This window comes from Diplotaxodon limnothrissa, linkage group LG11, assembly GCF_057381915.1.
Source record: "Diplotaxodon limnothrissa isolate DT_005_m linkage group LG11, D_limnothrissa_male_GT1.1, whole genome shotgun sequence".
In the NCBI taxonomy this organism is placed as follows: domain Eukaryota; kingdom Metazoa; phylum Chordata; class Actinopteri; order Cichliformes; family Cichlidae; genus Diplotaxodon; species Diplotaxodon limnothrissa.
The window spans coordinates 28665744-28685812 of NC_140606.1; the positions used below are offsets into that span (position 1 = coordinate 28665744).

Consider the following 20069-nt stretch of genomic DNA (forward strand, 5'->3'; position numbering starts at 1 on the left):
CTGTAGTTGCATATGGTTGCTTTTAGTGCTTGATATTGTTGTTTGTCTTGCAAAGTTTGTTGAAAGCACATTGGTTGGCTTTAGCTTTAACTTATATAGCGCAAATTTTATTTATTTTTTGACAAAGTCAAGCAAGAAACCTCTTGAAATCACTACAAGGTGAAGATACAAACTTTATAAAGTCACATTTGAATCCCTCTGAAGTTTGGTGTTTTCTGCTTGAAAGACAGACTTTCTGTGGACTAACACTTAAAAGTTCGAACTAATGATGAACAGTGGCCTGCCTTTTTGAATTTGTATGTCTGAAAGACACCGTGACACACAGAAGCTACAACTGGACAGAATCACAACAGCACAACCTGAGAGAAAATGAAGCTCTTACTCCACCGACAATGTGCTCTCGAAGAACATCAAAATATGTTTCTCTGGCATCATCAAAATAATTTTAAGCTATCAAAAAAAAAAAAAAAATAAATTCTTCTTGACATCATCTAACAAAGAAAAGCTCTGCTGGAAGTCATATAACACTTAACACACGCTACAATTATTGTGTGTTTTTTATTATTAGAAAAATAGAATCTGCCAGAAAGTAATGAGACTCAAACTAATAGGAGTCTCTGTACGTTGGTGCGCGACTGTTTTTGCATATTCCCGTAGATCATCAGTGAGTGGTCCCCGGCAGAAGCTCTGCCTCTGATGCGAACAGCTCCTTGTAGAGCGGAGGAAACAGAGAGTGAGCTGTGAGCGGGTACCGCTGACTAAACCAGTGAAGCTTCTCCATGTGCAGACTGCACAGCGAGCGCAACACCCCCATCTTCTGGTACAGCTGCAGGGAGGACACACACATTTAGCCGTCAGCTTTCTACAGCAGCGAGGAAAGCCTGCGATCTTACGCGTACTCACAGATATGAAACATGGAGCATACAAGCCTTTTAGTGTTTGAACACCCAGGTGACTGATATTTACCTTGTGAATCAAACTTTCTTGATTGTCTCGGTGCAAAATGTGTGTCAGTCCCGACTCCACGCTTCTTTGAACTCTTTGAACTTTGCTCCTGTCCTCCAGACACGGACGATCTGAACACAAAGATGTTTTATGAAAGAAGGATTGAGTTTTTTTCAGGTTGCTCCCTTTAAAGGTGAAAAACATAACAAAAATCATAAAGTAAAGCATTTTGCAGAACAGGCTAGACAGCATTACTTGCTGCATGGAAGTTAAGTCCCTGGCAGCAGGCTGATGCTCTCAGCAGTGAACTTTAGTCAATTTTGGCAGGCAAAAATAGCAGGGTTGAAATCATAAAAGAGTTTTTTAACAAATATATTCAGAAGTTTGTTTCAATTCTATACTTTAGACATATAATGACATTAAAATCTTCAGCGGAACCCATAAAGCACAGCAGTAAAAATAAGGACTGAAGCGATGAGGTGATAGGATCCAGATATTTATCACGCCCTTATTCTGAATGTCCATTGTTAAAATATTCTCTTTGATTCCTTTTAATTTCAGTTTAAAATTCACGCAACAACAACGAGACAGGAAAGGACTTCATTCAAAGGCCAGAAACATTGTCGCACCTTCCCAACAACACCTAAGAACACTTTTTGGAAAGTGTTCTTTGTCTTTCTTGTTTTTTCCTTTTCTGTGTCTTTTCCTTCATTCATCAGTTCATCTTCATTCACTGCGGCCTATTAACTGAACTATGTCTCTTCACGGCCACTAGGGGGCAGAAAGGTTAACTTAATGGGACAGAATGAATTAAAATTACACAAGACAAAATGGAAAAGAGGCAAACTGGATAAGACACAGACACAAAACATATCTGTCATCTATATTTGGGCAGTAATATGATAAACCTACAAGATTTATTCATGCACATCTGACAGTAAGGTCAAGCTTATTCATCTATGACATCCATCCACCCATTTTTGTAACTGCATTTCCAGTTCAAGGTACTTATGACACTAACTCATAGACGCCATTGCCAATTAAGCCTAACAGTCATGTCTTTGAGAAGAAGTCAGAGTATCAAGACAAAGTCCCCACAGGCACAGGGAGAACGCCAAATGAACACATAAAGGCCGAACCCAAGACCGCACCATGTGCCGCCATCATGGAGGACGAGAAAAGAAAAGACCGCTTCCTTCCTGATGTGCTTAAAATGAACGCAGTACGAGTGAGACAGACCGAGCTGGGCTTACCTGCGTTGATGAGCACCAGGGCACTGAAGAGAGCAATCTGTTGCTCAGTCAGCTTTAGGGCACACATGCCATGTGCGAAGTCAAATACTGCTGCGATTAAATCACCACAAGCTGCAAGACAAGAAACCACTGAGCATTGATAAGTTATGGTGTTTAGATAGACGGTTTCACACCTTCAGATAAATCCTCACCCAAAGATTTGAAGACCTCAGTTCCAGCAAACTTCCCATCAAAGAACACAGTGTTGTTCTCTGTGTTAAAGAACCGGCTCATTCTGACCAGAACCACCTCCATGGAGCCTGAAAAGAGTAGGAAGGCAGGTCAGAAGAGAGTAAGATCAAACCTGTTCAGTTATATATATTGTGTTTTAAGCACATCCTTCTAGAAAAGGGAAAATCACCAGTCTTTAAAAGGGCGATCTGGTCGTTCTGGCTCAGCATACGGAAACCCGGGATGTGTTTTGCAAACTCCACCACGAACTGGACGGCATCAGTAAGTCGGATAGCGCAGTGCTGCCACATCTCATCTACTGACTGGGAAAGAGAGTCAGACAGAAGCTCAGTTTGCTTCGCTCAGTTTGTTTCTCATTAATCCTTTTCTTTCACCATAGATTGTTTAAAATGGGCTCTAAAGGGCAAAACATTTCACTCGTCTCACAAAAACTCATCCTCAGTGTCCCAACAATTCAGTCTGCTGCTCAAGTTTCTGTATTTTATCACTCAATTTACCCTGCTGTTTTCTCTCTGATCAACTGAAAAAAAAAGATCAAAGAAAGAAGAGGAGGGGGAAGCGATGAAAGACGTTTTCTCAGTTTCCTGTTTGATTCATCAAACAAAACTAGCCTCAGACGTAAAGCATGTGAAATGACATGTTTTGTTTTGAGACTGTCTGAGTAAGCTCACACACATGAAGGAGAAATCGCAAAATTAAAAAATAAAAATAAAAAATGAAGAGAAAACAGTGCACATACTTTGCTCTGGTATGCTTGGATCTCCTCTCTGCTGAAGAGTTTCCACCTGAGAGCTTGGAGCTCTTCCACTCTGTACTGACTGGTCTCTCTGTGGGAACGCACAATGCTGGCACACAGTTCATCTAAAAAAAGAAGAAGACGCACTTATGAATACTATAAATATGAGAAAATTACATGTTTAGTTTGGCTCACTGTGCTCATCTGCTCACCTATGTTTCGCAGGGAGTGAGGATGCAGGCTGTATGGATCCTCCAGACCACTATAAGGATGAATCCCCATCATATCATGAGACGACTGCCTGGAGTCAAATCCTTGCATAAAGAACAGAGAAGAGAGACAAATAAGTAACAAAGAAAGGAGGATTCGTCCTGCATGGTGAAGTTCCCACATCTGAGCCTCACCTCTTATATCAGCATGACCGGCGTTGTCTCCCCTCCCTTGGGATCTTGAGGTGGGAGAGATCCCAGAGGTGCGGTAGATCATAGCAGGCACCTGTGAGTCGTTCGGGGAGCACATCAGGTAAGGGTGAATATCAGCGGCGTAGGTCAACAGTTCGGCATCTCCGCTGTATGAGTAGGTCGGGGCCATGGGCTGAAGAAGCTGGGGGGAGCGGTCCTGGCGGTTCTTGGTGGGGTAGGACAACACGGTCTGGGCGTCTCCCTGAAGCTGCTGTTGCTGCTGCTGCCGGTGCCTTTCCACTTCAGCGATCAGAGAGTCGCGCTGACGCTTGGACATCCGTCCAAACTTCACCGCTGGAAATAAACAATCAACAAATGACTAAGCAGCTGCTGCGAATTAACAGTAAATAGATTTGTCTGCCTGTCAGTGCATGTGTGCTTTCTCTCACCATCTCTGCTCATGCCCTGGGCCAGGCACTTCTGTAGACGGCAGTGCTGGCAGCGGTTGCGGCTGGCCCGGTCGATCTGGCAGTTACTTTGCCTGGAGCAGGAGTAAGATACGGTAGGCAGCTGGCTGCGCCGGAAAAATCCCTGAGGGATTAGAAGAGTCAAACAAAAGCTCAATTTTTGACTGGGAAATAGTGATTTTTGAGTTACACATAAAAGTCAGAAGAGAAACATTTTTATTTGCTCTTGTTAATGAGCAGAAATGTTCTCTGGTGGCCAAAATATTTTATTATCATCTGACAAGTTCTAAATTAAATCAGTATAACTCATATTTCCTGTAATCTGTCAGGTATAAGTGATACAAAATATCTAAAATAAGCTAAAACTTGCTATTCAACAGTCCAACTGTAATAGTGAAAGGTTAGTGAGAAACTGGGACTGCTGTGGAGGGCCGCACCGATAAGATTACCTCCGTTTTGCTCAACAGTTTTTTGGTGCGGCCCTGCACAACAGTCCCAGATTTTTTTTTCCTATTGGGAAAATTTATTGGTCACCAATTGTCAAAGGAATTCTTCTAGGAACTAGAGTATTGGGAAATATCGACTTGCTTTCTTGTAGAAAAACAGATGAAATGTTCATTGATTGAAACCAGTTAGCCTGCTAGCAAGAACTTCAAAAATAAAAGCACCTGGATGAGAAAAGTAACTCTGTAGATTCACATGGCTAAATTTTCAAGACACTTTTTAATGAGTTAAACATAAAACATGAATACATATTAAATTATTACGCTTAAGAGACACTGATAACTAGATTTGTTTTATGCTAACATAGCTAAGTGTTTCCTGTTTCCTGCACATTGCTTGACAAATTATTTAAACCAAGTGTTATAAAAACAAAAATGTATTAGAAATTTTAAAAAGCTCAAATGACTGAATTCATGATTTTATATCCAAATGTGGCGCGGCACACTGAAAGTCAGAAGTTAATCAAGAGTAATGTTCAACTGCTAAAACGAATCTTTCTGTTTAGGAAGTTAAAAACTGTAATTTGACATCTTCATCACAAAATAAGAACATGCATTTCCTTTCTGCTTATTTGTAATAAAGGTCATTTTAAAATTCATGGATGACAACATTCATTATATTTTTGCATTAAAAATATAATTTTGATCAAAGAGCTTGCACATACTGATGGATGAATCATTACAGAAATATAAAAACGGATTTTTTTGTAAATTACAGACATTGTTAATTTAAGGCAGCTATGGCATAAACCTTAAAGGCTTCTGGCTGTAGGTTCATAATGAGTGGAGTGATATGAGGTCAGGATCAGAATGATGTGGAAATGAGGTTGTTGTGGCCCATCTCACCTTGCAGCCCTCACAAGTGATGACTCCATAATGAACTCCAGAGGACTTATCACCACAGATTTTACATGGGATAACTTCAATCTGGGCTGAACAAACACAGAAGGAGAGAAAAAGTTTGTTAAATCCAAACTTTAACTTTATAGAAAATAAAATACAGTTCTTAAATGCAGCACTTTTTACGTTTGATCAGTGTAGTTTAACGTGACCTTTGTTGCTCTAATGTCAGCTCAATAGTTCAGACTTTGTATATGCACACACATCTACAGTACAGATGGAAACAAAACAAAACAAAATAGCAGAATAAACGAGTCTGTTATTAATATTAAAAGCAAGCATTTTTAATCATTCCTTTATAACATTTGCAGCACAGAGCTCATCGCAGTGTAAGTAAAACTATACCAACTGTCATTCTAATGACACTGCACATTTTTATCTAAACAATTCAACTGCAAAGTGATTCCCACAACTTTTGCTTTATTCTGTACTTTCCCTTAAGCATCTATCAGTTGTTGTGTGACCATAGTAGACCAAAGGTATTTTCCTCTCAAGCACCTCTTGCCTTAATAATAATGAACAAAATACCTTCAAATGCAATAAGCCGAGAGACTTCTGAGGACATGGAATATTTGCAAATGGAGAAAAGCGGCGAATATGAAGGTGTCAACCTCAGAGTGCTTTCAAGTGGTTGCGTGACTTCTCTTTCACTCTGACTTTCCTGCTTTCATGTCATTTCTTTCTTTGTGAATCCTTCTCTATCTCGCTCATAAAGGACATCGCTGCCAGTAATGCGCTCTCCTTCATCACTGCCAGTAATGGCCATCCCCTCTCACCTCCCCCCATGCCACTGCACTGTGAAACTCTCACACCCCCCCAGTCTTTTGATTAGTGGCGATTTCTGTCACAATCAGATGTCATTTGATTCATTAAAAAAGATGAATTGTATCACGGATCCTTGACAAAAATATTTTTGAGAAGCTCATGAGGAAGTGGGCTTTTTTTTCTTTCGCATTATGCCGTGTGGTGATGCAGAGGCATTTCCAGCCTCAAATAACCTAAAATAATGCAGGCGGCTATCTCTTCCCGCCATCGTCTCTCATTAGAAAGTGTGACTGCATTCTTCGAGACAAGCTCTTATAGCTGCAACTTGACAATATACGGGAGTATTTACGTTTCCGTGCATAACTGTGTCAGATTTGTTTTCACGAGTGTGTGTTAGTGTGTCAGTGTGTGCCCTCTTTATTTGGTGCCACAGGGATCACTAGAAGGTTTCTGAGAACAGCCAGTCTGAGATAAAATAAATATAGACACAGAGCAAAGGCATTTACAATCGAGCTGAAAATAATAGAGCCACAAATCTGATAAGACTGCAGCTTCTACTAATGGAACTGTCTGATTAACCTCATGATTGACCATGATAAGAATATTTCACCAGTTTAACTCTGATGCTTAACATTTCACATTAATCTGTCCCTTTAAATTAACCATTAAGCTTGACCAGCAGCCTTTCGCCGCCAGCTGAATATCACATGTAAAAAAAAAAAAGAACGAAGAAAAGAGACCGAGCTGTGACTAAAATTGTGTTCCTGTTGGTAGTGCTGGATAGTCAGAGAGAACATCAGTGGTCTCTGCTTTTTTAGTTATTTCAGTTCTGATTGTCAACCTCAAACAACAGGAAATCCACCGTGGCCCACAAGCTTTTCGCTGTTCACACATGCAATCTCACACATGCAATCTCACACATGCAATCTCACACTCAAACTCATGGCAATCACGCACACCGCTCCTCCAACAGCTTTCCATGTAGTCGTACCTGCGCTCACCTTAAATGAGCCCAACACAACTGTGACATCTTTATTGGTGCCACACAGAAACAAGAATCAATCTGCCTTTAAAAGCCCGACTGCCAAACAGAAATAAACGCCAGGCAGCCACCGAACAGCCCTCTATCAGCAGATTATAGCCATTTTTGTCTCACCTGGTTATCTCCAGCCACAGGCACAGACCAATCAAACCCAGCATCTCCTGGTGTGCGTGCTTGCATGGTTGTATGGTTGTGTGAGATAGAGTGATAAAAATACTGCGCTACCATTATTTCTTCCATTTGTGTCTTTTTCCGTCACGAGCGATTGCGTCTGGTGCGCATTGTAGCTAAACACAGCGCTTGATTTACAAATACATGTTTGTTAAATAGAAAAATGCCAAAATGCTGTCATAACTGGCAACAGTGAAACAACAGCAAGGCCTTTGGGTGCAATAGTAACCTTTTTCAGTTTGATCTGTTTAAGCTCCAGTGACTCTCAATGGCCTTATTAAAAACTAGATGACTGTCTTCATCTTTTTCTTTTGATCATTCCCTTTAGGGGTCGCTACAACAGATGCTAATACAGAATTAAACTATAGTTATTTTGCCTTTTGTCCTGTCTCCTTCTCTTCTTTTCTTTGCCATCACCCTTCACCAGTCGCTGCAGATGGCTGCGCCTGCCTGATCTTGGCCCTGCCGGAGGTTTCTTCCTGTTAAAAGGGAGTTTTTCCTTCCCGCCTTCAACAAGTGCTTGCTCACACGGGGGTTTTGTGATTATCTGGGTTTCTCTCTAATGGTTTTTGGTCTTTGCCTTGCAATATAAAGCGGTTTGAGGCAACTGTTGTTGGGAATCTGCGCTACTGAATAAGATTTTACAAATACACGTACGTTAAAAAGAAAACTGCTAAAATGCTGTCACAACTGGCAACAGTGAAGCAACCACAAGGCCTTTGGGTGCAACAGTAACCTTTTTCAGTTTGATCTGACTTTTAATTTTTTTTTGGCATTTTGTTTTTTTATTTATCAGTGCTGTTAGCGATTCTTTACATTCTCCAGCTGTAAAAACACGGCGCAGCCAATAGACCCAATAAAAAAATAAATGTTTTAATACCTAGTCTTTGTCTATCACCTAGCACCCTAAACACATAAATGTCATGACCTGAGTCCTCCTAGTTGTGGAGTCCAAATTTTTTAAAATAAAAGTAATTAGCAGTGTTTAATATGTAACCGAAGTTTAGTCAGAATTAAACTGGTACTATTTGCTTTACTTTTACTGTTTTTGCAGCGGGTATGGTGTTATTTCTTTCATTATATTTTGTGAGTGTAGGTTTCCTTTTCTTTTCATTTGATTAATGTGCGCAAACACAGAAGAACTCAAAGCGCAGTTCTTCTATTTTAAAGTAGGCCTCAGCAGGCGAGTAGATGTTTTCTTCCTCCATTTCAGATTTGTTCTGTTTTAGTGGCAATAAAACACATTGAAAAATGAGTCATTCTAGTCATTGAAGGCTTTATAGTTCATAACTGCAACATAAACATGACAGTATGCTAATGACAATGCAAAGCTTAAGTGCTAGACAGTTATAAATTCCCACTGCACAGTAATCACATGCAGTAATGCTAATAAACTCATATTGATAGAGACTTTTAAACATGTTTCTGCAGTCCACACAGATTTTTCCACTCAAAAAAGTCTCTTTTGATAGTCATGGCTGCCAACACCTTACGTAAGCAATCACAACCTACAAGTGACGACATACAGTGCGAAACTAATCCTATACCAACCACTTAATGATTGAGGAACAATGAAATGAGATCATTTACACAAAAACCGTTCGCCTGAAAAGTTATTCAAAACTGCCTGACACATGCTGTTGGCAAGTGTAGGGGTTTAAGTACACTAGTGGTGGAGATATTTTGATTTGTCAGTACAAACAACAGCGTGCCACCTCCCACGCTTCCGCACACAGTGCACTGTACACCTAAATGCCGCCACACAGAGATGATCTGATGATCTTTAAAACAGTATTGAGATCTTTCACTGAGAACTTAAATGACAAAGCAGGATTGCTGTCAAAGTAAAAAAAAAATCATATATTAAATATAATAATATAATATATAGGCTTTCATTTAGAGCTGTAAGCAGAGATGACATTGTAATGGCTTTTCAGTGAAATTTGGATAATAAATATCAGTCATTAAGGAAAATAATAATGGTGCAAGCATTAAATCTCTTTTTAGGGAAACTGAAAAAGCAAAAAAAAAAAAAAATAATGATGAGGTTAAATGTGCTGAAATTAATAAACCCTCAAACATTTACAAAGCTATAAAGCAAACTGCAAAATGAGGAACGTTTTCAAAATCATTTAGAAAAAATAAAAAGGATTAAGAAAAGATCAAGGACAGTTTTTTATTCCTGGATTTCAAATCAAAAAAAGATTAATTAGTCCTCTCACAACGTTTAAGTCAAACTGAGCACAAGTGTGTGTGTGTGTGTGTGTGTGTGTGTGTGTGTGTGTGTGTGTGTGTGTGTGTGTGTGTGTGTGTGTGTGTGTGTGTGTGTGTGTGTGTGAATACTGATGCAAACCAGCACCAGTTTTATGATGGGATCAGAACACCTGTGATATAAAATTGTTCTAAAAGAGGGACAATGGGGATTAGCCCCTCGACTCTTAGTTCCCTTTAGTCAGCACTCATGAGTCAGACTACAACCACCATCAATCGAGGCCTTTCTTCTGAACTGAGCTCTCACCTGTAAAGGTTTTCAATCACGACGCTGTGACACAGACAGAGAAACGGACTCGTAAAGTCAAAACACTAACGGCACCGCTGTCACTGCAGGTATTTAAAAAGACTTTTTGACAGGGGTTTATCGTGGAAACTCACGTCCTTTTTCACATCGCCGCTATCAGCAAACTAGTACATCGAACTGCCCCAAATCTCTGAACTCGGCCTTCAGTTTGACCTCACAAAGACGCCAGTTCTGAGACCGTGTCTCTCACGGTTGTGACGCTATGGGCAAAGAATCCCATTTTACCATGATGATACGTACAGGCAGACAGACTCACGGGTGAAAACTGTACCAGCTCCACTGTTGCAGCGTTTAACCAGACACTTTCTTCTCTGTGCCTGAAATTATCTTGTCAGCAGCTTGTTCTATGAACTGTAAACGGACAAAAAAAACCTCAATCTTTCCTCTGACGGAAGCTTACCTTTGAGACATACGCAAGCAAAAGTGCAAACAAGCTTTGTATACAGACTGCATCCACAAACAAACACACTTGCACAGACTCTTTATCCTCATACAGCACATTAACACTCAGCACAGGAGGGCTGTACCTAATGTAGGATCATTTTTTGAGTTTACAACACCAGTGAAGACAAATTCTTTAACCGCTTACTTTAATATGACTCATGGCGAATTAAATTCAATTTTATTTGTACTGTTATTATCTCTAATACATAAAAACACACTTAATGATTTTAATTTAAGGTCGTCCTGAAGTAAAATTTGAGACTTTTGGAACTTTAGCTTAAAACCACTATTTTTCTGCTGCATTTAAAACTATTTTTAAATGACAAAAAAAAAGCAGATTGTCACAGCTTTTTATTTTTAAACAAATAACTGCATGTGTAGTACTGCATTTAAATACATTAGATAAAAGATGAATGTTTTGCTACACATCATACCATACAATACTTTGCAGCGCAAATCCAAACAAATAACAATAAAAAGTCAGGTTACTTTTTTTTCCATTAAAAGAAACCAAGAGTTACAAGAAAACACAAAATAAGCAGCAACTGAATAAAATTAATTTAAAAAAAGGGGAAATAAAGTAAAACCTAGTGCCAGAGAGCGGTTTAATAAGAAGCATTTCACGTCAGCTTTTTTGGACTAAACATTTTCACTCAGAAATAGTTCACTGCTAATGTATTTTTAGGTTTCAGAGCCAGACTGTGGTCGTTTAATAAATGCAAGAACTCCTTCGCTGAGTTTCATTAATTTGCAATAACAAAAAACAGATGGAAAAACCTACTGAGAGATGATTATCTGAGGAATTTTTCAAAGCAGATCTGAACACCAATTAGCATCAGATTTCACATATTTGACTTTGAAGTTGCTCCTGAATTCGGAGGTGTCTGAAAGAGGTAATGTTTTGACAGTAGCAAAGGGTATGAATCAGCTCGACTTGTGTATTTCATTTACCAAATTTTGGGGGGGAATGTGTCACCTGCCATTTTCATGTCTGCTTTGATCTGTAGCCAACCGCTTCTGCTGCTTTGGAAGTGCTTTTGCAGGCTTCTGCACCCAGAGGAACAAGGAAATCCTTTCTGATAAAGAAACTGTGTAACAATCTACACAGGAATCCCCCCAAACACAGCAACAAAGCCATCTCAAGTGCGCCTGATGGAATCAAGTGTGTAACACCAGAGATAATTCATTGTCTCCCAGCTGTGGTCATAACACAAATATATTTAGTTAGTTATTTTTCATCAGAGGCTGCTCTCGTTTTGTTCACACAGGCAGTATCCACAGCACAGCTGCAGGGCAGAGATATGCTGCATCTAGCCGCCATCTAAAAAGCAGCTGCGCATCTGTGTATGCGTGTTTGTGCTTGCGTGTGCTGGTGTGTCTATAAGTGTTTGCAAGTTGCAATGGCAAAAGTGTGTACGCAGCAAAAACAAATTAATCAATTTTCATTGTTCCCTTTGCCTTTTCTCCCTTGTCACCTCTTTGTGTATTTTGTCCATTTTTATTCAGGTAATCTGGGACTTATTTGTGTGAGAAATCATTTTCAGTATCACACTTTTAGCATTTCCTCTGCATCCTGTACGTGCTTGGAGTCGGTCCATTTAAAAGCAACGCACTGCGGTAGTGAAACATCCTGTTTTCCGCACTCAAGTGCAAGACTATGATGATTGATTATGATATATATATAATATATATATGTGTGTGTGTGTGTGTGTGTGTGTGTGTGTGTGTGTGTGTGTGTGTGTGTGTGTGTATGATTTTAAAAATAAATAAAAACTCAACATCTTAAATATTATATTATAACCTGGTCACACTGATCTTCCACCAATCACTGGCTTCATTAAAAGAATTACTTACAATGGAAACTTGACTTGACAAAAGGTGTTACTACAATGTTATGAATGGGTATTATTTCCAGAAATATACATTTTTATACAACCTTTTCACTCTACAGAATTAGCCTAGCCTGAGGTATACTGTATATGTGGGAGTATCAGAGGGCAGAAATATCTGAGACATGATTCAAATCTTAAAATCATCAAAGAGAGCTCAAAATTGAGTCATATTGCCAAACCGTAAAACTGAAACACATCAATCACTGTGAAGGTACTCAAAATTCAGCCAATGGAGGGACTCAAAACAGATTAGATAATCTTTACTCGCTGAAAACCATAAGCACAGGAACACACGTGTGTGTTTTCATGCTTTCTACAATGCTGCTAAAAACATCCGTCGGTGGGATTCAATAAAACTTGTAAAGCTGTAAAATTCTAGTTAGCACACGAGAAAAAATTGTGAAATATAAAGGCACTTGAAACTTGAGCGGCGTTTTCCTGTTCAACGAAGTATTACACCAGAAACTAAAGTGCAAACCTGAACAAAAAGCTTAATGACACACCCTGAGAAAGTTGATGTGTTTGAAGCCACAGGTGTCTGAGTCTGCATGAAAGCACAGATATTTCAGGGTGACTTGGTGAAGGTTTAAAAAGACACAGCTACTTTTAACCAAAAGGTGACGTTATTATCGAACGATACCGATTTCGCGCACCATCAGAGGCATCAGTCGCAACGTTACCTTATAATCGTAAAGTTTGAAATATGGGAGGCTTGGAGAAAAACGTCATCAAAAAGCACGTAACTGATTTAATTGATAAAAAATATCTTTGATTGAAGTGCCCACACACACACACACACGCTGAAGAGCTTCATCCCTACCTCGCATCATCCTCACTCCTCCACTTGTGTCAGACGTTTGTCCCACTTTCACAAACTCACTTGTCCTCTCACTTTGTCTAAGAATAGTCTTTCTTTTGACACACACTCGTTTTTTGGAACCACCTATATCTTTTAATCTTGCTCCTTTTTTTGCTCGTCCTTTATCAAGCTGGGTCGGGTGCTCACTGCAGCTTCAGCATACATATTCAGACTTTTGAGTGTCAGTCACCGCCTCACCTTCCTTGTTTGCGTGTGCATGATTGTGTGTGTGTGTGTGTGTGTGTGTGTGTGTGTGTGTGTGTGTGTGTGTGTGTGTGTGTGTGTGAGAGAGAGAGAGAGAGAGATCAAGACAAAGAAGGGGGGACCGTCCCCTGCCCTGTCGTTTTTCTCAAGGTACTTTTTCTTTATACCTTTGTTGTTATCCTTCACCCCCTCACTCTGTATCATATGTCAAAAAATGCTTTATAATGTCTGGCACCTTTGAGACTGTCCATGAGAGAGTTTAAGTCAAACCAGCAGACAGGAATCACTGGAGATGAACTTAAAAAAAATATGTAAGTCACACAAACTTACATTTCTGTTATTGGGAAACTCAGTTTGGAGATTTCAGATATTTTCAAATAATGCATATATATATGTATATGAGAGAGAGAAAATCATTTTAAAGAATTATTTATTCTCCATGTAGCATATTTACACACTTGATTCAGGTTATCTGAGTTTAGCTTACAGATCTCCTCCACTGAAAATGCTCCAAGTAAAATCTACATATTTATCATTTTCATACAATTAGCAATTAGGTTTCAAAAGTACAGTGAGTTAAACATTACCTTAATTAATTATTATGCTGCATGTGTTCAATGTTAAGTTTGCATTTTATTAAAAATTGTTCGGATGATGTAGCTAAAAAAAAAGGTACGTATTTTGAGATCTGTTATTTTTTTATGTGAGCTCTTCAACTTAACTGAAAAATGTATTTCAGACTATTTTATGTCTTCAGTGCTGTGTTTAAGTAAACACTTGCAGCTGCAATCCACCACAGCTTCTTCATTCTCCACTCATATTTCCCTCCACTTCCATCCCGCCACACAGAACCACAGAAGACCCCCAAACGTTGCCCTTCCTTTCTTGTCTTCTCTGGTTTTGGGTACGTGTGATGAATGAAAACCATTATTATTTAGTCTCAGTTGGTTTATCATCACGCCACCTAATATGAAGGTCGGTGGTGTGTTACACACAGCACCTTCACTCTCGATAACAGGTGTGCTAAAGTTGTGGCAGAAGGTGTTAAACCAAAAAAGTTAAAAAAAGACGAGATGTTATCGCTTTCATCTGCATTCAGATGCCAAAGTGGTTGGTATTTTCATCACTGTTTGTCTGCGAGTGTGTTTGTGCGAGGGGGGTAGCACAGGTGCGACACGCCGCGCGCCGAGTGTGTCACTAATGGCCCCGTCCCCGTCGACACTACTGTGTGTATGTGTGTTTTGCTGTACAGGTGCATGCTGCATGTTCACTAACTATGAAGTTAACCACATTGCATGCACAAATATCTAGCACAAACACAAGCAAAGTTATTACTGCACACACACACACACAAATGTAGACAACTTACTCAAATGACTCTTCTTGGACACGGCACCTCCTAAAGGGAGGAAAAAGGGTAGTTAGTGGATTCAAACTAAACAACTTTGTGAGTCTATGCTTTGTACGAGCATCCTAAAGCGCATTTTAGTGAAAGAAACTCAACCTGCTGTATACTCATATGAATACATGGTGGGCGTTACACAGTGGCATCTAAGCTTCATATTGAATCCAGGAGTAAACATTTACCAATAGAGTTTTCCATCTCTTTGAATTGAAAATGTGATAGCCACTGGAAAATAAATTAGGCATCGGATTTACTTCATTTTTGAGATAAATGTTGTACAGTATAACATTTTAAGAAAAAAGAGTTACAAATGACAGCTAACCCCATCACAAAAGTTAGATGAGACAATCTTTGATTGCTCGATGAATACCTTTGATACCTTAACTTATTGTTCCCTTTACATCTGCTACTAAAAAAAGAAGTGATCATGTTTAGAGTGCGGTATCTCTACTTTTACTTAAGCGAACAATTTAAATACCACTGAAACCTACACAGGAGCTATTCGTAGTGCAATGAATGGATTACAAAAGCACGTTTGATATTCAAATACATATCATACTCACCAATCATAATCAAATATCCAAATGAGCATGTTACTACTGTAACAACAAGTAAAATCCTGACTTTCAAATAGACTGAAATGAGAGGGAAAGTAAAACCGGCATAAAATTACACTGTAGCCATTGTCAGCTCCTAAATGGCAGTTTGATACGGGGTTTGCAGTAGGCAGCACTTTCTTTGGCTTCTTTTCTAGTGTACAATAGCATGTGGACAGATAAGAAGCCTCAGTGAGAGCGGAGAGGCTAAATTAGAGGATTCCTATTTACACTAGTGTGGGTCTATGATATGTTTGTGTGGTGTTTCAGCGCACACACACACAGGACATAAAGGTAGAGGAAGGTGGGTGTCTGTGAAGCAATAGGTCCTCTTTCTTGTCTGCCTTTGTGACCGCAATTGTGAGAAAGTCTGAAGTGCAGCTAGAGCGACTAAGGGTCAGTTCTTAAGCAGGGGGTTTACTGCTGTGGGTGTATGTATACGCATGTGTGTGAGGGTATGTGTGCGTTTTCTCTGTGTATTTGCGTGTGAGAGGCTGTGTGTGTTAGACAGAGGTTTGAATGCAGGGCAGATAAGTATCAATGGAAGACGTAGAGCTAGCCGGTCTTTGTCTGGCGCCAGATCAGGCCCTTTGTGGTTTCCTCTGTTTTCCTACCCTCATCAAATCAGTTTTGCTTCATAAGCAGAATATATGGAATGAAAGCGCAGCAGTGCACGCACGGAAAATGAAAAGAAAATTTCAACACTCACAGAGCAACTGTTTTAAAGGTGATCGATTAAGAAAAGGCTGATTAATTACACACAAAAAATCAGCTACATTTATTAGAGCATCATTTCCAAATGAGGACGGCCTGAATTTTTTTCAGTGTTTTTTACATTAGTGTTACATCAATGCTTTCCCCTGCGTTCCTTGAATAGTCATTTACAGAAACGCACAGCAGCTTCTCGCCTTACGGAGACGATTTTAAGGCCGACTAATCTGATTTTAAAAAATAAATAAAATGCTGAACCCCGATACGCTGATCGAAAATGAGCGAGAATTGACGCCAACTATTTGCACCGCTGTTATTCCTGAAATGTGTCACCAATGGTATTAAATGCTTAAAATATTGCTGCAGCAGAATTAAATAAACATGCGGTCGATGGCACCTGTGAAAACTAAATGTGACACAGCATGTACATATTTAGCAAGGCACACCTGTTAGCCAGGCCATGAACCATCTACACACACCCAAAAGTGACAGCGGAGGCACAAAAATCAACACCACCCATCAGGCAAAATCTCACTCTCTGCACTGACATCTAAGCTCACTGCTGAAGTGACAGTTGCTGTGTTACATAACAGCACCGAAGACCACTGAACCCAGAGAGGAGGCGACGATTTTGTCTGAATAGAAACCACGACCCATCTAGCACAGAAAACATACAAAACATGTGAACATCCAAGACCGGTGCCAAATACAGTAAACAAGATTAAAAAGGGCTTTTTAAAAATTAGGTTTAGGTAGAATGCTTAATCAGTAAGCAAAAGAAAAGCATACATTTGAGAAGAAGATTACTAAAACAAGTAAAAAAATTACAACATATAGTACCATAACAACTATAAAATATGAAAAGGAATATATGCTAGATGCTGAAACAAAAAGAAATATGTACAAATCAAGTTAAAAGCAAGTCTGATTTGGATGGTTAAGCTGTTCGCCAGGTTTCAAGAAGAATGTGCCAACACGTGCAGTTCCTCTAAAATCTTAAACCCAAAACATCTACACAGCTGAAAATTTTAGGACAGTCGTGTAGCTCAGAAGTACACCGTAAGTAATTCACCACAAGTCTGTAAATAAATGTCGCTGCCAATTTGGTGAAGCAAACCTTTGCAGGAGTTTAAGAAAAGTAAGGTATAGAGTGACAAAAAAAGGAGTAGCACTCACAGTGTCACAAATTGTGGATAATCTCTCTGTAAAAAGAGTCATCTGAACATGTTGGCTTCAAAGAGTTTCTGAAAACATCAGTAGGACGGCTGCAAGGCTAGTGTTCTTTTAGAACAGAAAGTATTTCTTGACTTGTCTGCACTGATTTCCAAGAAAATAGCAGACGGCTGAAGAAGGCCAGATGCATTTTGGTTAAAAGAATAATATACTGTCATTGCTGTGAAGACAGTTTTTGGTTCAGAAATGGCTGCAGAATGATTTACGGTGAAATTAATCGGACCTACAATAGGTCCCTGGGGAACACCACAAATGGGCGTTTATTGGATAATGAACAGGAGATTGTTTTGTTTTGTTTTTCTCTTTTCCTATACTGTACAGACAGGAGAAAAAACCCCAAATGTGGAGCAAGACTAAAACTACTGCTTGAGAAAAGTGAGTGACGCCCACAACAGCCGCTAAAACCAAGACTCTCATCAAGTCAAGAAGAGCCGTCTCAGCAGTACGGAAACTAAATATGAAAATAAAACAGTGCAACCACACTCTAGTTTAACCTGAATAAAGCATCAGCTCCAGGGCCAGATGCATTAGGTATCCTGCACATAATGTTCAAGCTTCAGCTGTGCATCATTTTAACAAATTTACCCCAAACGTTGTCATTTTTACACTAAATTCTGCACGACATGACTTTAACTTACCCAAGGCAAGCTATCTCCAAAGGAAACCACTCTGGAATTATTTGTTTGTATTGTCACTTGCAAATAAAAACCAGAAGAAGAAGAAGAACAGAAGGACATAAAACTTTTAAGAGCCATTTCAGTGTCCCTGTTGATACTGGCATTTCTTTTTTCACTTTTAATCTTACCCTATTTTCCTCCCTTGATTACCATTGACACTTTGCAACATAAACAAAACCCATTTTAAATTATAATTGTGCATCTATAATACATCTATAATGGACACTAAATTGTGCCTGTTTCCTCTCTGACCTGCCTGCTGGTCGCTTTCTTTCTAATGGTTACATAATACTATTAAATCACTAATGGTTCCAAATTAAAACTGTTGGCATTGCGGTCTAAAGGTAATCTAGGGTAACCAGCAAATTGTTTATGTTATGTTTCTGGGGGAGTTTAGGGGGGTAGATAAAAGTATCAATCTGTCAATGTTAGTGGCAAATATCGAAAAACTTAAGTCAAGAAAACCAAAAACTATATCAGCAGTGTGGTGAAATTTTCAAAGGTAAAATACAAAGTTCAGGACTTTGAATGTAAACTGTTGCTGCTATGATCCTCCTACATTTACTGGAGAAAAGGGGACAGGCCTCATTATTGTTTCACCTCTTTAGAAATAAGAACCTATTTATTTGCTTTGCCTCTTACATGCATTAAATGGAGGCACACACATACACACACAAATACATTTTGCAGCACTTCAGACAAGCTGTGTTGCTATCCTGTAGGAAAGGTGTGCTATGGGTTTCTGTGACAGAGAGACAGTCTTATCTCCAGTCACTGCCAATAGTTTGATTATGGCCTGGGAGAGGCTTTGAACAGAAAGGCATTGGCCAGTAATAGAGGCAAAAATTAGAGCTAATTCCCATGGATTACTCCGGCTTACTGCCATTCTTACACACTCACAGCACCTTAACCATACCCCAGTTAAAGGGATGAGGAGGTTTACTAGGGTAAAGATGGATGAGAGTGAAGGGGGAAAAGTTAAGAGTGAACAGAGAGGGAGAGATAGGGAGTCAGCTGGTGCACTAGAGGCCAACAGGATGAGATAAAAGTGAGGAGGAAAGGAGGGGATGGGAGTGAGTGGGCACACAAAGGCATGCTGGGAAATAAGCGAGGGACATGAGGGCATAAAATGTCAAGGCACACTGTTTAGTGAGCTGAAACTAGTCAAACAAATTGTATTTTTCTTGCTGTGACTTTAAAGTTCAGTTTTCCTGCACCTGCCACAGTGTAAATGTAACCTGGAGAGGGAAAATCTCACCTCTCTTGATGGGGGTGTCAGCGGAGGGCACGTCGGGCTCTTCATATTCCATAACTCTCCTGTCAAAACACCAGTAGGTGGGCCTGCACACACTCTCCCCTCACTCTCTCGCTCTCTCACTCACGCACTCTGGCGCACACAAACCACAAAGTCCTGTAAGGTCAGTCAGTTTTCAAATCTATCTGCTGACACTGCAGTGCTCAGAAAGAAACGAAGCAAAACTCGAGACTCATACTACCTGTTGGTCGCTCTAGCGCCCAGGCCGGCGCAGGCATTTGAAAACGTGCACTGCCATCTCGCCTCCTTCAAGAGTCTTCACAGTGGCTCCCCAAAATCGGCAGTCATCTTCCTTGGCTTCTTTCTTTCTCTCTCTCTGTGTGTCAGGGTCCCTTATTCAACAGCACTCCTCCTCTTGTGTGGTTGTTTTTGAAATAATCCCGTTCCCCCCTGTGGCAGCAGCAGTGCGGAGAGTGCAGCTGGACCGGCCGGCCGCGCGCCCGCCACCCCCCTCCCCTTGCGCTCACAGTGCGCCCTAGCCGTCCCAGGCTGGAGAGAGTTATGTCACCGGCTCTTACGTAATAGCACCGGATCGGGTTTTGCTTTGAAGTGCTCGGTTGAGAAATATAATCCCATGTTGCTGCCACAAATTTCCGCCACACCAATCGAGAAAATAAAATGCACGGTGGAGACGTTAGATTTCAGTCTGTATGGAAATGGAACATCCTTAAATTAAAAATCCCTTTTCGTGGGTTGGTGTCATTTTTGTTAGAATTACTCGTAGGGCCCTGCCCATACAGT

General features: G+C 40.0%; 1 protein-coding gene across 1 annotated transcript; it reads right to left on the bottom strand.

Annotated features, from left to right (window-relative positions):
• Positions 1 to 514: 514 nt before the first annotated feature.
• Positions 515 to 19758, bottom strand: rorc (RAR-related orphan receptor C). Its single transcript, XM_085365649.1, has 13 exons — positions 19510 to 19758; positions 19272 to 19400; positions 14761 to 14790; positions 5383 to 5468; positions 4016 to 4157; positions 3570 to 3920; positions 3378 to 3479; positions 3169 to 3290; positions 2599 to 2731; positions 2390 to 2497; positions 2199 to 2309; positions 967 to 1076; positions 515 to 826 (listed from the first exon to the last, which is right to left on the bottom strand). The coding sequence occupies exons 2-13, from the start codon at positions 19321 to 19323 to the stop codon at positions 662 to 664; spliced, it is 1512 nt and encodes a 503-aa protein (XP_085221775.1). The 5' UTR covers positions 19324 to 19400; positions 19510 to 19758; the 3' UTR covers positions 515 to 661.
• Between the last annotated feature and the right edge of the window lie 311 nt (positions 19759 to 20069).

Coding starts and splice junctions, on each gene's coding strand:
- rorc (XM_085365649.1), bottom strand. CDS start 19,323: ATGGAATATGAAGAGCCCGACGTGCCCTCCGCTGACACCCCCATCAAG. Junction 3,921..4,015: donor CCAGGGCATGAGCAGAGATG/GTGAGAGAAAGC, acceptor GTTTATTTCCAG/CGGTGAAGTTTGGACGGATG. Junction 1,077..2,198: donor CCTGGTGCTCATCAACGCAG/GTAAGCCCAGCT, acceptor CTTTGTGTTCAG/ATCGTCCGTGTCTGGAGGAC.